The sequence below is a fragment of the Streptopelia decaocto genome, assembly GCF_964273445.1.
Source record: "Streptopelia decaocto genome assembly, chromosome: 5".
NCBI lineage: Eukaryota > Metazoa > Chordata > Aves > Columbiformes > Columbidae > Streptopelia > Streptopelia decaocto.
The window spans coordinates 30,583,743-30,600,820 of record NC_138659.1 but is presented as its reverse complement, the minus strand read 5'-3'; the positions used below and the strand labels follow the sequence as shown (position 1 = coordinate 30,600,820).

Here is a 17,078-nt window from a genome sequence, read left to right as displayed (position 1 = left end):
GAGGGTCTCTTCCAACCAAAATGATTCTGTGATTCTGACATGACATCCCTGCTGTAGGAAGCACCCTGCATGCAGCAACTGTTTTTTCCTGCTCCAACCACGGTGAAGGTTTGTTTGTGTGCCCTGCAAGTCACTGTCTACTCCTCCAGCGGCACGAGGGGCCAGCTGAGTGTTGACCGTCACGATGTTCCTTGCTACGGTGTTGTCCAACATCTGTGCTTAGATTTCCATGAGAATTTGCTTCAGTCAAATGGTGAGGAAGCCTCTGAGCATGTTCAGCTCTCTCCCAGAGGGCACCCAGCCCTACCCAGCCTGGTAATGGCACCTGGATGCCCAACATGGCCCAGGGTGTCCTCGAGACAGGGCAGGGTCCTTATTCAGTGCTGGCACCTCCTGGATTACACATCTCTGCTGGAAGTATTTTGCCGCCAAGAGATCCTAGAAATTGCATTTGTCTTTTCACGCCCATGTTATTTGGTGGCATTTCACTGCTACGTCCAAAACCTGGTTTCCACCACTCCCAACCAGCACACCAAAGTTTCCAGCATGAAGTTTGTACCTGGATGTGCTACACGGGGCTATTTCCCTCTAGTTCTCAGTGCCATTTGCTTCTTCTCACATGATTTTCTCTTCCCCTTTCATATTTTTTGCTGCTTTGACACTTAATTAACTTTGTGCTTGTGTTTAGTCTAACACCATCAATTAAAATAGTGATCAATAAGACACCAAACATTAACCCTTGGACAAACCCCTGAGTAACCTCCTTCCACACCGATACTTCCCTTGATTTGTACAACTCATCATTTCTTTCCTAAGCATTTTCTCATCTATCCCAAAATTGAAAGTAGATGGTAAATGAAGTTTTCCTGGGAGAATGACTGCTTTCTCTTTTGCCCTACTGTTTTCTGCAGAATGTACCGTATTTTTAAGCACAGCAAGTATTTCTAGTCTCTCTCGGCCACTTCTTTTGTATGACATGTATTATTGATGCCATCCTATCTTCTTCTATATTAAATATGATCTTTTATGGCTGGTTTCCAGCTGGATTTTCCCCTCTAGATGTTTATTTTAAGCTTTCAAAAAATGCATGTATGAACCTAGGGGGTTCTGTGCAGGAGGTGGGAAGCGGGGATTGACATCGTGCTGGAGTCAACTTCCTAAACACTGTGGATATAACTTTATATCTTATATGGGGGAATTAGATGGGAAAGAGTGAGGACTGGGGTAGGTTTGGAGAAACCTGCTGTGTATCAATCAGTGTCCTGAACACCCTACCAGCCTAATTAAGTCATGTAGTGCTGTTAATAAGCAGGGGGGCTTAACAAAGCCTCTGGGGATTGCCAGAATCATGTTCTCTTTTTTATTTCTTTAAATAAGTCCATCGCGATGGAAAATCACACCCACCAAGCAGTGGTATCATAAAACGGTCAGATCAGAGCAGCTTGCAGAAGGGATGCTCAGCTGTCGTGACAAGGGGGACATCAGGGTAAACCCAGTCTGAGCTGGCTGTCCTAGGCTACACTGGGCTTGGCTTGTCTATACTGGGCTTGGCTGGGCTATACTGGGCTGGGCTGGGCTGTACTTGGCTTTACTGGGCTGTACTGGGAGCATCCAGCAAGGATGAGGAGAGCAGGGGCTCAGGTCCACAGAAGGATTCTGTACCCCCTGCCTGTGGAAATCAGCAGCACAGCCAGACAAACACCTTCAGATGCTTTTAGTTTCCAACGAGTCCCTCTGTGAGAATCCAAAATTACTACAGCAGAGTCACTTGCAGACCCCTAAATCAATGAGAATAACCGAGTTATTGTGGCCTGTGTTTTTCTTTCTCTCTCCTCTTGTTCGTGAGAAGCAGGCAGTGGAGTTAGAGGAGAGTTTTGCAAAGCTCGGGCTTCCACAGAAGCGAAAAGCTCCCAGCGCCCTCTGGTGCGAACGCAGCCGGCTCTGCCCTGCACATTTATCCAGCAAACAGCCCGAATGGGTGTTAATTTGGGTGTTTCGGGTGATGGAAAAGGTGAGCGACAGCCACGCTGCACCATGAAGGGAGAGCAGTTTGGGCATTGGCATGATGCTCGTGAGACCTTGCTGAGGATTGTAGCTGGATTTTTGGTGGGAAATGGGCTTGGTGTGGTGGAATCAAGACGCCCAGTTAATAAGTACAGAGAAGGGCATAGATGGCTTTTTAGAGACCATCTCAGCATCCCAGCAGAAGATTGGGTGGTAGCAGGAAGGCTGGAAATAAAGGGGAGGTTCCAAGTAGCATGGAGAGAGAAATTTGAGGGTGATTAAGGGATGGGGTGCTGCCCAGGGAAGTAGTCATGGCCCCAAGAGTGACAATATTCAAGAAGCATTTGGACAATGTCCTCAGACACTTAGTGTGAATTTTGAGGTTGTCCTGGGCAGGGAGAGGAGTTGGACTCGAGACCTTATTGCACCCTTTCCGTACTTAAAAGGGATTGGTAAGAAAGATGGGGACAGACTTTTGAGCAGGGCCTGTTGTGACAGGACAAGGGGTGATGGTTTAAACTAAAGGAGGGAGATTCAGGCTGGACATGAGAAGGAATTGCTGCCCCCGAGGGTGGTGAGAGCCTGGCCCAGGTTGGCCAGAGAGGTGGTGGATGAACCATCCCTGGAGACATCCCAGGCCAGGCTGGACGGGGCTCTGAGCAACCTGAGCTGGTGAAGATGTCCCTGCTCATGGCAGGGGGGCACTGGGGGAGCTAGGAAGGGCCCTTCCAACCCAAAATATTCTGTGATTCTATGATTCTAAGAAAGGGCTGAAGCGTTCAACGCTACCGCTGCAGCCTTGCAAAGCACCATTTATCAGCAGGATGATTAAAATGAAAGTAAATTAAGGAAAGTGGAGGTGAAGGGCTATTGGGTTTGAGTCAGTAGGGCCTGAATTTATCTCAGTTTATTTACTTCGGCTTAATGACTTAAGGAAATTTTAAACTCTTGGGTTATAAGGGAGAACTGAAACATCCCCAGAGGACTGGGAGAGATTAACAGTAAAGCCCGTTTATGTAAAGCGGGACCTACAGGCTTGTTGGTGGATTTCAGACTCCTGAGAACTACTAGGACACCTACATTAAACATCTAACTCCTATAGACCTGTAGTACTCATAGGATGATGGATAAATTCATACATACTCTTTATTAGAACAAAAAAAAATGATTTAAATAAAGCAAAAAAAGCTTAGTTGGGTTGCTGACCCAGAAATGATAAAGAATAAGATCGCTTGGCTTTAGTGATGTTACTGAAATTTCAATGTTGCGTCCAAGCAAAATATGCTGTGGAAAACCTTGCCCAGCTTGAGAACAGGTGACAAGAGGAGACTGTGTCATTCTTCTAGTAATTTCTGAAGGACAGAGCAAGGCTTCCTGCTTCTTGACCGGTGTTTTTTCTGCATCAAATGTTCTGTGTGCGTTGCAAACAGTCAGGCTGAATATAGGACAGTTGGGGTGACGGTGCCAGTAGCGCTCAAAGGAAACAGTTTACATAAAGCAAAGTGGATGCGTGTTTATGTAACTGGGCATTGAGTCTCGCCCTCAAATCCTTGCCAAAATATCACTTTGCTTCTCTGTCATTCTTGACTCAGTGGGGAAGCTTCAATGCAAATATCTCTCTGAAGACAGAAAAGACTTGAAACAATAATCTACTAGACAAAGATATTCTTAAGGTTTTAAAATAACACCCTCTGTTGGTCAAGGGTGAGCAGTCAAACAAATCAAGCTGTGCATGACAAATAAAACTTGAGAAAATCAAAAAGAGGGCAAGAAGCCTGTAAAATCTCCCAGACTGAAATAAGAGGTGAATTTGCAAAGGTGTCATGGCTGACGCTTCCACAGAGGCCTCACAAACATGTAAAGCACAGGAACATTTGGATGCTTTAGGCTGAGCACCAAGACGCTGTGGATTGAGGAATTTCAATGCGTTACCGCGCTGGACACTTCGTCTCTCTCCATCTTTATTCAGCACGCAAAGGGACAGCACAGCTGGCTTCCCACTTATTTAACATACCCTTGTTTACACTGCAATACATATGGGACAAACAGTGCAGTGATATTATTTATTATTCTTTTCTTTTATCCTCAGAAATAAAGAACCAGCACAACCCAACGAGGCTGGAAAAAGGGCTGTATAATAACTATTTCTCAGTGGGACACGTGGCAGAAGTCAAAGCCTCCAGACACAGTCTCTGCAGCCCCTGGGTAAGCAGTTTGCAGTATATAGAACAGGAGGCTCATGTTATGTGCTGCTTTCCGTGCCTAGAAAAAACAAAACGAAGGAGAAACGCCAAGTTAGCATCAGCTATGCAGCAAACTGCACAATGGCAGCATTTCCCTGAAACTGAAGCAAATGCAAAAGCATTTGCTTCTGGGGTTGTGTGTCGCTTAAGTATAAATTCTGCAATATGTAGTATTTTTTATAGCCGCCTTCACGTATTTTCCCTGAACACACTGGGGCTGAGGCATCTAACACAATTTACCTGGAGGTTTGTAGCCCAGCAAAGTGCAAGATTTACTTTCTGGAATAAGCTGTAGAGCACATGAAATTTCGATGTTAAGGTCAAACCCAGCACAGCAGGAGGCAGCACACAGGTACCTTTTTAAGGCCGTATGGCATCGGACCAAAATAAGATTACGTTTTTCCTCCATGAGGGCAGGAAGACTGAGAATGAGAGGATTTTTCTTTGCCTTTCTCCATGACCGAAGCCCACAGACCCACGGTCTTCGCCTTGCTGTACAGGAAAGAAAAGCAACCAAAAAAGCATCCAAACGTACTCAGCCTCACGTAGGGCTCGTCTGGCTCCTTCAGCAGCTCAGCGTTCACATCCACGGAGTGTGGACAGTAAAGCTTAACTGGTCTTTCATTTCCAACTTGTTTTTTTGGATTCCCTCCCATTCTTATACCCAAGCACAAAAAAAAAAGAGCTCTTGTGCTTCAAATTTTGAATGTGTGGTCCTTGGCCACACAAATGTCATACGGACCTTTTTGTACTCAAGAAACTGCTTCTGGGATGGTATTTGATTGCCAAGAAACTCTAAGTTTAACCTGAAGAAGATTTCTATGTGAAAGCCATGGAAAATTCCCATAGAAGAAACTAAAAGTCAGGCTTTTTCCTCTTAATTTGCTCCTAGCTGAAGCACCTCTTGGGCAGCCAGTTTAAAGAGCAGAACTATGTCCAGTATTAAGGACAGAGTTAGGACAAAGACACTCTGTGAGCTACTTTAACCAATATTTACAATATGGGTAAGGATGTGTTTATTGTGTTATATACTTAGATACAAAGGAGACCAGCTTTGGAAACATCTCACAGGTATATTTATTAGTTGGGAATAATCTGTCTCAAAGCGCAACCCACTTCATATTTTAAATAGCATTTCATTACAGCACAGCTGCACGAGCCTTTCTTCTCCCTGACCAGATGTTTGATATGCAGAAGGCAGACTTCAGCACACTACTTATGCACATGCATAAGTTCCTGGATTTGTTTAGCTTTGAGGACAGTAGCTGAAGAAAAGTCCGTTTGTCTTAATCATTTGAAAAGCTTCTTTCTTTTCTTTCTCCACTGTTTATTGTCCACATCTTCAGCATCGGCAGGAGGATCTGGCATCACGAGGCCATCAGTCACTTTATAGTAGACCACTGTGGAATCTGTCTCAACTATGGCCAAGGTAACCGACAGCGGGGTGTCGGGATTGTCCGGTGGGAGAGACGCTTTTGTCAGGATTTCTCTTATCCTGGAAGAGGAAACAGGCGGTTAGAAAGGAGTCCAGAACCACCTAACAATGGCACAAAGGTAGAAGTGCAGCATTGCTATTTTTATTCAGCCTAGTTTTGTTCTGCATGTTTGTCTTCACTAAAGAAAGTATAATATAAAAAAAAAAATACCAAGTCCAAAAATCCAAATCTACTAAAAATCCAAAGGTACAGAATCAAGCAACAAAATCAAACAAATAATTTAATAAAAATAGAATCAGTTACATCCATCTCTGTTGGAAATGGCTCAACACACACTTCTAAGGTTTGCTTAGGTGTACGACTATGCACATGCCTCAACCATCCTTCCACTACCACGATCATAGCATGGCAATCTCTAATGGCCGTGTTTTCATCAGATTAAAAAAAAAAAAAAATATATATATATATATATATCTAATTGAATAACACACGGTGTCCAATTAGAGAACAAAATAATTAAAGCTTGTTCCATTTGTAGAGATAAATCCTCCAGCCTCTGCGCTGCAGTTCTCTGCCAGGCTGTGATGACCCAGGAAGCGACGCCAGGCTTCTCTACCTCCCCGTCTAGACTAGAAGCCACAAGACTAATGTTCTTCAAGACAGTTGGCATAAATAACATCTTCCTTAAAAATTCAAGACAAAGTTATGCAATTTTTCCTGTTCAGCTTATTTGAAGAATAACATGCCAGTTACTTTTCAGTCCAGAGCTGAGGACAACATTAATTTCTGGAGTCCTTGCGTTACTGTTCTGAGCGGGGAGCAAGTTCTGAAGCAGCGCAGAGCAGTAACACTCCCCATAGCAGCGTTTCATGGGGAGCTTTCTCCTTCACCCAAACCTTGGGTGCAAGAGGCCTCGTCTGGGATTGCCCAGCCAGGTTACAGCCTGTGGAGAGGTCAGCTGTGCAGTGGCAAAAACCACCCCTCGCTTCGTGTGCCCCTGAGATCTCACTCATCAGAAAATGTCAATTTCTGAAGCTGGGCACTGTAGCTGAAAATAAGGTTCTTTGTAAATGCATCAGCTTTCAAACTTTAATCATCATCTTCCTTCCAAAGCTCTTTGATCTCTTAACAAAAGCCAAATGGGAAGTGGCAGAGAATAAGCAGCGGCCTGGAAAGCGTACGCTATTAAGCCCATGACCCTCTTAAGTATCCATCTGTGTCCTGAGCTGGTCATAATTCAACTGGGCTGAACTCAGTAGTGCCTTTTCTTCTGCTTTCACCACTGGCCCATATGTAATGCAATACAATAGAGTGAGAGAGATCCTAAGGCTGTGAAAAGCCATATTCTGGTCCTCCTGCTATCAGCACATTTCATAACAAGAGAGCAAGTAAGCAAAGAGATACTGTATTGGCCACCAACAGGAGACACCTGCAGAAGACTCGTACTTCAAGCAATGTGACATTTTTCGTCGTGTTCAGCCTGCAGAAGAGAAGCTCTGGGGAGACCTTAGTGTGGCCTTTTTGGACTTAAAAGAGGCCAAAAAGAAAGATGGGGACAGACTTTTTAGCAGGGCCTGTTGAGATAGGACAAGGAGTGATGGTTTTAAACTAAAGGAGGGAGATTCAGGCTGGACATGAGGAAGACATTTTTTACAATGAGGGTGGTGAAACCGTGGCATACCACAACCAGCCCTAACGCAACGCAGCACATCTGTGGGTTCGTGAGAGGGGATCTTTTGAAAGAACAAGCTTCGGAATTCAGGAAGTCTGTATCAGGCGCCTGCGTTTCCCCTCCTCCCCGAAGGCATCACTGTGAGCCTCTGCATCCTGCATGTTCACAAGGTTTCTCTGCAGCAGCGGAGATTTCAAAGGAGCCAGAGAACAACTGGGTTTGTGCCAATTTCACTGCACTTGCTACCTGCCATGAACAGGAAGATGAAATACTGCAGGAAAGGTGTAGGGTTTTTTAATCCTTTCGATGTATCTAACACCCTATATGGAAAAAAAAAAAAGCAATAATTGTTCTTGGCCTTCTAAAACTCAAAGGAATGCACATCTGACCTCCTAATCAAGGCAAGAAGCCTTTACTTCAAGAGACACAGCCCTCTAGGCTGCCCATCTCACTCAAAGTGAAGTTCTAAACAAGAAGCCCACACGTAATGCCTCCCCCAACAGAGCTAGTGGACTTTGTTACAGTACATCTGCTACACCATACGAGTGATGTCAGTAATAAAAGATGGCTTTTGCTTAAGTAAAAGTGGATTTAATGCTTCTGCAAGTGTCAAATATTAGAAGACTCTGGAACAGGAGAATTCAGTACATCCAGTACTTTTGGCATATGTGGAGTCTTGACAACCTCCAGTCACCAGCATTCAGACCAGCCTTTTCCTCAAGAGTAACAACTTCGTTAGGACATATTCTGCAAACACTGATCCCAGAGAAACCAAGGGGTACACAATGACTCTGGTTTTGGTTCCCCAGCATTTACAGGCCATGCTCCAACAACATGAACCTCAAAGAAGCCCTGGTGTCAAGCATTTGGCATGGACTAGCTCTACGTGGCTCCTCCTTTCCAACAGGCATCAGGTTTTAAGCAGAACAGAGAGATTTAACATGATAAAAGGTGCAGCTGAGTTCTGCAGTGTCTGAATAAAAGTTTAGCGAGTTTTCAGGCCAGCCTCAAGTAAAGCCTACATTGGAAGAAGGCACCGTTTCACTTTGTCATCTCCTGAAGCACACTGTACAACACAATACTCAAATCACTTCAGTACATCTTCATCCACAGGCTCAGCCTTGTTCCTCACCTCAGACTTGCCCATCCACAGGCTCATCATTGTTAATACACAGGCTCAGCCTGGCGAAGAAGAGCACGGACAGTCAGCCCTGTACATGCAGCCTTCTCAGGGCTTATGCCACTACCTGATAAAAAAGAAAAAGCATCTCAAGCCCCAAGAGAGCGAACAGAACAATCAAGTGTGCTGCATGCACAGCAGGAAGGCTAGGAGTTAAAATATCCTGCAACCACTCTTCTCCCTTCTCTCCTTCTCATCAAGAAAAGCCATTGAATATTAAAATTGGCTTTAGGTTTCCTACACAAAAAGGTACATTTCAAACAAAGGCACTATGAAAGGAAAACATACAGCAGCTAGGGGAACACATACATCACAAAAAACACTGGGAAGTTTTATTTAAGTCCCATAAATAGAAAAAAAAAAATTAAATAATAATTCTCTTCTGTTACAGTTCATACAGTCCAAAGTTTTCAAAATAGCTTGAAAATCTATCTATAATAACTGATGTTGTCTGCATGTTCGCTGCCAGCTAGGATCTGCTCCCACCATGAGAAACACAGTTTCAACCCAGGAAGCAACCTCACATACACCTCATTGCTGGAGATGAAAGGGATTTAACCTCAAATATGTGAAGGAGACGCACAAAAGTAAGACCTGGAATTTCTAAAGCATCACAGGAAGGACTTTAGAAAAGGCTTTCTAGATATCTATAAACTACAGTGAGTAGGGATTGCTTTTTTTTTTTTACCAAAGAATTAGTCATAAGAGCAGGTTTAATTTATTTAACATAATGCAAGGACAACTGCAGCTAAGGTAACTGCACTATGAATGTCATCCTGCATCTGCCTTTACTGCTGCATTCGAACTAAATGGCAATCGTGAGCTCACCTGGTCTTATATTATTGTTGCAATTAATAGCTTAAAAACAAAAGAAAACCCAACAAAAAACAAAACCAAGAATCCATGCAAATCCATTCAAAGAAAAGAATTTTCCATCTTTTCCCCATTTTACTTCTTTTTAACTAACAAAAGACTTTAATTCTAGGTAGGCCTTCAACACACATCAGAAATCTTAATGATCTGCTCCCAACAAAATAACATTGCCCTTTTCACTCCAGAGAAAGAAACTGGTATATTACTGGTTAACTTCAGGAAACTGTAGCTTGAGGTTTTAACTGACTATCCAAAAAGTAAAAAACTAACAGAATCACAAAGGCAAGATAACAGGAGCAGGAAGTTTTGTGATGAACAAAGGAGTATTTCAATGACAGATGCCACGCAAATACCTCTGAAAAGCAGCAGAAACACTGGAAGCTCAGAGAAGTTCCATCAGGAATGCTGCTCCAGACCCAGCTGTAGGGCGGGCAGCAATATTAACTTTGTGCTTTGAAATATATGGGGAGAAGCACACGGTGGTGGTGGGAGGTGTAAATGGACACCACTGTTTCTTGGGATTTGTTTCCAATCTACAGGAACATGAGCTGCTAGAAGAAACTCATTTTTTTGTAATGGAAAACAAAACAAAACAAAGCACAAACCTAAAGAAAACACCATGTGCCTCACTGGTCAGGAAAAGGAATTGAAACCTCAAGAAATAGAAGGTGGAAGTTAAAAAAACCCAAGACATTATGCATAAAGGAGGAATCAAAATTCAGCAAAGTTCTACAAGATACACCAACTATAGGACGTTCACTCTTAGTACTCCGCAACCAACTCAAATAATGCTCATAGCAGAACAGCTGGGACAAAACTGTGATGGGGATGCAAGATAAGGCACATGTGACACTTCCAGTGCATGTATGATAACAGTGCTTCTTAGAAGTAAAACACCTTTAGATTAGACTAAGGTCTACTTCAGACTACACATTTAAAAGAGGATAAATCATTTCCAGTCCTCAGATTTACTTCTAAGCATGCTTCTTCGCTTTATAATGAAACATTTCTGTAGTCTTCTTCCAAATTAGGTTACCATTTTAACAAAATAATGCTTTCACTCTTCACCTGAAACAAACTTCACTTTCTTTTACTCCGTAACTTCACGCAGGGGACTTCATCCTTCATACCCAGCACTTGCATACAAAAACCAAACAGGGCAGCGATGTATCATTTAATCTGATGATTTATTAGTAACATTTTGCTTGGACAATGTTATATGTCTAGGACAGAGAGCATGTAATTCCACTAAATCCAGCATCTAACTCCCTGGTCCTTGGAAGGATGAAGGCTTTCAACGGTATCTAGAAAATCCAGCTGCCATAGAATCAACCTACAAATTCCTCCTGCAAGTGTGAACCAGTGCTAAATTCAAAGGGGAACAAACACAAGGTTCTCCTGACTTCTGTCAGCTGTGTGTGGTTCAGAGAGCAGTCCAAGACAGACATAAGTTGCATGTTATTCTCCAGATCTTACTTGCAGAAGATTCAGCAATCTTCATTTTAAGAGCATGCTCACACAGCATGAAGCCACTTTTCAGACTGTACAAGGCTACACTGGTGATCCCTTTGCTCCAGAATTTTGCAATTCAATGAGTTACTACACAGCCTTACACCAGTAGGGCAGGACAATCAGCTTCCATCAAGCCGTTTGTACAAGTGGACAGCGACCCCAGTGAGCGCAACAGCTTCTGCCTCAAGCAATTAACTGTCACGCTTAAACTTGGACATGATGAAATCTTCTAACAGGCTAAAAACCACTGAGTAGTTTGGGTTTTTTTTTTTGGTAGGGCTCTTGTATTTATCATCTGCTCAGGTGTCTTGCTGGTAGTTTCCACAGCAACTTTACTCTGGCCTTTTAAGGACACACTCCTCTGAGTGTCGGCCAGGACAGAATCTTGATGAGACACCTGGGAAGGCCAAGCCTGGCAGAAATGGCTTCAAGATGAAAACCACCCCTGCAGCCGCTCCCCAGGCAATCCTGCTTATGCACGCTGCTGTTTGCCAGCTGCTTTTGCACTGAGCACATTTCCAGGCCCAGCAATGAGGACCGGAGGTTTTCACCTTCCCAACCCTTTCCAACGGCTTGTTTTCAACATTCAGGGAGCTGTGTTCACTCGTACTCATACCTATTCCTCCATCTTTAATAGGTAACGCGAAAAGCCAAAGCATTGCTTTGAACAAAACGGCAAAGTAGCGCAAAGTACAAAAGCTCTCCTGTCAAGTCAAGTGAGAAAATATCATTTAAGACCTCAGATACCTAACAAGCCTCCTGCTATCAAGAATCACAACAACAAATATGTATCACTGTCAGAACAAAGAGGCAGCAGTACTGTAATAGTGGTTCCAACTCCTTCTGCAGGATCCCTTTTTAATGGCCTCCCTCTGCGCAACATAACCTCAAGCTACAATTATTGTCTATACTACGTGTTTTTCACTTTCAGCAAAGGAGTGAAGCAGATGCTGTCCTTTCTCTACAAAAACAGACCAGGCCCTTCTGATCAGCGGTGAACTGCTAACAGAATTCCAAGCATGCATACGCACATTTAATAACAACAATACAAGCATATACAATCTTCCTGCCTGACAACATCTATGGGTGTTGAGCACCTACAGGCTTTAATGGACTCATCTGGCATTATAGCCCAGTATTCAGCTCATTTTAGCGACAATACACTCTGTGTAGTTGCCCTGTAGCAAAACTTAGTCACAAACTGTACTTTTAATCAATGTGACGCATTCACACTTTGCCTCTCTAACACACATCCTTCCAGTAATGGATTCCATCCGTGCTGGTGCCAGCAGCAGAGCAAACAGTATCGCCACAGTACAAACAAATTCAGAGGCTCCAAGTGAAAAGCTCCAATGAAACAGTACAAGATGGGACATACACGCAGTGCAATATCTCCCCGTCATTAAAAGCTAATTAGAACATACTTGCTGGCATTGATCCATAGCCAGGAATCAAAGTTTCCAGCCTAGGTGGAAATCTACTGCACTAAACAAGCACCACAACTCAGCACGTAGGCCGAGTTCTCACAGATCCCATATACTAATTTTCTGCCTTCTATTCCCACCTAAAAATCAAGTCCAAAACACAAACAGCCGTGTGTCCCATCACACACAAACAGCGCTTCTTGCAGAGAAGCCAAATGACACTCGGCATTGCATCTTGCAAGACCTCTCAGCAGCTTTCCTCTGTTGAGATTACACCATATTTCTCTGGAAGACTGAGACCACAAAAGTGATCGACCAATATTTGCAAACGGAAGATTTTTCAGCAAGTGCTCAACTCCAGCAACACCTTGGAAGTAATTTGCTTCCCCCTCACAAGTTAATTTCCTCTGAAGATACCCTACAAGGGGAAAACACATAGCAGAGAGACTGCAAGGGACTGTCACTTCTAAAACCTAAAAAAAAAAAAAAGGCAAAACCCATAGTATGTCTAAACCACCACTGCTGGAGTGCACAAATGCACACAATGTCTGCAAGTGTAATATATCAGCTATCTGCTACTGTGTCAGGCTGCTGCCCACAGAGCAAGAGGGGAGAGTAAACACTAATAAGACCTGTAAAGCCAGCCCTGAGCACAATCTCCTTGCGGGAGTAGGAACAGAAGACATTGGAAAACATACTACCGATATGCTGCAGCTGAAATAGTTCAGGTCTCCAGAGAGACCATGGGGGAGAAAGGCAAATACCAACAAGAAAAGACGGCCAGGATCAGAGAGTAAATAACTCTTGTGTTTGAAGCTGCTTGAAGCCTCCAGCCATTTAAAATATACTGTAAAATTACTGAAGCGGAATTTCTCTAAGCTGCAAATATCTGTAATATTACAAAGTCATAGCTGTGTTGTCCTCTGCTTGAGAATTATTTAGTCTTGCACATGCAAAGAGAGTCAGGCAAGATGACAGCTCAAAGGACAGTCACACATTAGATTCTAGATAAGAAAGGAATTTCCAGTTGAAAGTAGCCAAATTATACTTTCAGAACAAAAAACAAACCAAACCAAACCCACCATGCTTATCCGTAAGATTAAACAATTTTTAGAAAGAGAACTTCTAAACAACACAAAGCATTAATGAGCAGGAGGAGTCAGTTGCTGTGGGAAGCTGACACCAAAGTCATTACCATTTTCAGGGAGGGAGAAGCACAGATGGCTGAAGCTTAGAAAATTAAAGAAAATGCAACTTTGCACGTTGGTTTGCGGGCCAAAATAACTCTGCTCACGGGCTGAGATATTGCTTTCCTCTGATACTCCTTTGTTTCCTTCCCCTCGTGACCAGGGCATCAGCAGCCCGTTAAATATATCTGTTCTTCATTTTATCCCATTGGTAACGCGAGCCAAACACCAACCACATCCTCACCTCTCGTGGCTTAACGATAAGTGCGCAGGTATCGGCACCATCACCTGGAACCCATCCTGTTCTTTTTCACGTGCGTGTAAACAGATGAGCTGCAGTTCCGCTACTCCAACATGCTTCACTTCGTGCCAGTTTCTCCCTAGAAAGGTTCATCATCAATGAGAAGGATCAGAACACAAAACTCGAGTTTTAATCATTCAAATATTAAATTTGGTATTTAAGTTAATGTCTTAGGTCCTGTTTTCCCTCCCTTTCCTCACAGATCATTTCCCATGAGGGGAAACTACCCCATTCAAATGTCAAGTTCTCCTTCTGAGAATCAATCCTGTTAAAGAAACTCATGAAACGGTAGTGGTCTGCTGACTCCAGAGCTGCACTGACAGTGAATAGGGATCTGTCTGACAAAGCTTTGTTCCAAAGAGGCAAAAATTAGCTTTAAAAAAAAGGTAAAAAGAAGATAAAACACATGCAGCTTTAGTCATGTGCAGCATAAAAGTATAATCCAAATCAGTACCCTAAACTGTGAAGGAGCAGGTGCTAAAACCACGATTAATGATAATACACACTTCTTCCGTTCTGCTTGAAGGGATAAGGCTAAATGTTTTTGTTGCAGAACTACAGGAGACTTAACGCCTATTAAGGGATTTTCTTCAGATGTGTAACAATAACAGATACGGTGCTTTCTGGCTTGTAAAACCTACCCTGACCTTGAGAACCACCAGCCTCCAAGAGAAATTCAAGTATTTTCATTAAGCTGCCTGCCTACAGACTGTCCCTTTTCAATAACACCAACACAGGAAAATCGCAGACAGCTTATAAATCTTGTAACTCTGCTCGCTCCTACTCTCTACACTGCATTTGTCATAATTATTGCCGCCAGACTTCCAAATCATCGTTTTTCCTACAGAAATTCTTGCTCTTCCCAGAAAACAACCATTTGCTAAATGGTAACCTTAGTGAAATGCTATGATTTCGTAACTTTGAGATAAAGCTAAAAATGAGGACTCTATGACCAGCACAAACTTTAACAGCAGCTAAAGGCAAACAGATTTGTTGAGATGTCTATCCGGTCGCTTCATTGAATTACCTTCCAAGAGGTCCAGATATACCAGAAACGCAACATAGATTTGAGTACTGTCAGATATATCGAGAGACATCATTTCTGTGAACTGAAACCAAAAAAGTAACGTTGGTGAAGGAAAGCAGAATTTATATTAAGAAGGCACAGATCAAACCCAGAATCTGTAAAGCTATCTAAGCCACTGAAGTCTGAAACCAGTTTTAAGGTCTAACAGGCAATTAAAAAGCAGGACTTGTTTTCTGACAGTATCTTGAAAGCTCTTTTTTCCACATTCCCCCTATTTTGGTGCTTCAGCAAGCAAGCCAAATAAACAAAAAAATGAGGAATCGCAACTATTTCTGGAACAGCTCTAGCTTTGTGGAGAAGGGCTATGAATTTTACCTATTTTCGCAGCAGTACATCAACATAAGATGACAGCCAAATTAAATACCTCTATGTTTTCAGTGTACTAAAAATTAAGATGGGGTTAAAGTTCAAAACAGTGGTGTTTTCCAGCTGTGATGTCAGCATTTACAACCTCGTGCCCTACTAATAGAGACATTCACAGGATCATAGAACAGTTTGGGTTGGAAGGGACCTTCAAATGCCATCTAGCCCAGCCCCACTCCAATGAAAAGGGAGCTCATGTAATTCTATACACACAGATTAAAAAATTACTCCACTGAAAAGCTGAAAATCTAATATATTTGCTGCTGAAGGCCATGAGCCGGCTTCCTGTTACAGATTAAAATGCACCAACGAGCAAGTGCCATACAATATTATACTTAGAGAAATTAGTTTTAAATGTTGTTATATTTTAAATAAAAAATGTATTGTTTCTTTAGACTACTAAATAAAATCATTGTATGCAGCAGAATGACAGCCTAAGGTGTCCAGGTAACTCATATAAGTGCTCGTTAGCCAGCACAGCTGGCATGGTAACGCTGGTGCCTATGTTAAATGCTTTATGCGCACTAATGAACTTCTTAACTCTGTTTCGCAGATATAGCTTTTGGTACAAAATGAGAATGTCTTTCCGTTAAACATTGATCGAGTAACATGCAGAAAAAATTGACTGTCGAGCTGTAACTGCAATAGTTCCAGACAGGTACGTTCCCCCAGCAACCTGCCAGCCTCTCAACAGGCCCAATAAAAAGACACATATTAAAATCTCCCCCTTTCTGGAGGGGGGACACCCCATTTCCCCAGCCCCTCAGCCTCGGGATGACCACCAATGTGCACCCCCGGCCCGAGATGTTCCTCAGCGCCACGGTGGGGGGATCCTGTCAGGGGCTGGGGCAAGGGTGGGAGAGTGGGACCCCGAGGGGACCCCAGTGTGACTGAGTCACCCCCGAGGGGCTGAGGGGACCCCAGAGCGACTGAGTCATCCCCCGAGGGTACCCCAGAGTGACTGAGTCGCCCCCGAGGGGCTGAGGAGACCCCGGCGGGAGTGAGTCACCCCCCGAGGGGCTGAGGGACCCGCCGCAGCGCCGAGCCCCTGAGGGACCCGCCTCCGCGCCCGGGCGCTGACGGGCCGCGCCGCTCCCGCCCACACCTACCGTAGGGTGAATCGCCATCCAGTTGCCGCCGGCCACCCCCGCCCAGTCCCCCCGATCCCCCGGCTCCCGCCCGCCCGCGGAGGTGCCCTCGGCGGGGCCGCTGTCCCCATCCTTCCCCTCCTCCCCCGGGCGGGCCGCCGGCTCCATGCGCTCCCCGGTGTCACGCAGCCCAGCGCTCCCCGGCAACGGCGGCGGCGCCGCTCGCGTTCCGCCTGCGCGCCGTTCCCGCCGAGCCGAGGCTGGGCTGCTCCCCGCGCTAAACCCTGCTTAGCTCATCACACCGGGTCCCTCCGCAGTCACTTTAAGGTCTTATTTCGCAAGGAAGCTTGCGGATTTCAAGTAACTCCCTCGAGCAGGAAGCCCGGAGAGCAGAGCCCTGAGGCTGCCATGTCTGTGTGGAGACCCAGGCAGCAGAGAGGAGCCTGCCAGAGAGATGTGGAGCTTGGACATGAGACGTTTCAGACCAGCAAGGCAGGCTTCATAACCCAGACACAAATTTCAGCATGTTTGGGCTTAGAATGTTTTCTATGAGAGACGAGGAGCACTTCAAAAATACTTTACGTTACAAGAGCATCTCCACATACTGAACATACCGTGTGCAGTTTTGGGCCCCTCACACCAAGAAAGGCCTTGAGGTGCTGGAGCACGTTGAGAGAAGGGACCGGAGCTGGTGAGGGGCTGGAGCAC

General features: G+C 44.3%; 1 protein-coding gene across 1 annotated transcript; it reads right to left on the bottom strand.

The window, feature by feature from the left end:
- Positions 1-5,300: 5,300 nt before the first annotated feature.
- Positions 5,301-16,538, bottom strand: TSEN15 (tRNA splicing endonuclease subunit 15; the record flags this gene model as incomplete). Its single annotated transcript, XM_082053092.1, has 4 exons — positions 5,301-5,742; positions 13,776-13,911; positions 14,860-14,941; positions 16,392-16,538. The coding sequence occupies 4 exons, from the start codon at positions 16,536-16,538 to the stop codon at positions 5,538-5,540; spliced, it is 570 nt and encodes a 189-aa protein (XP_081909218.1). The 3' UTR covers positions 5,301-5,537.
- Between the last annotated feature and the right edge of the window lie 540 nt (positions 16,539-17,078).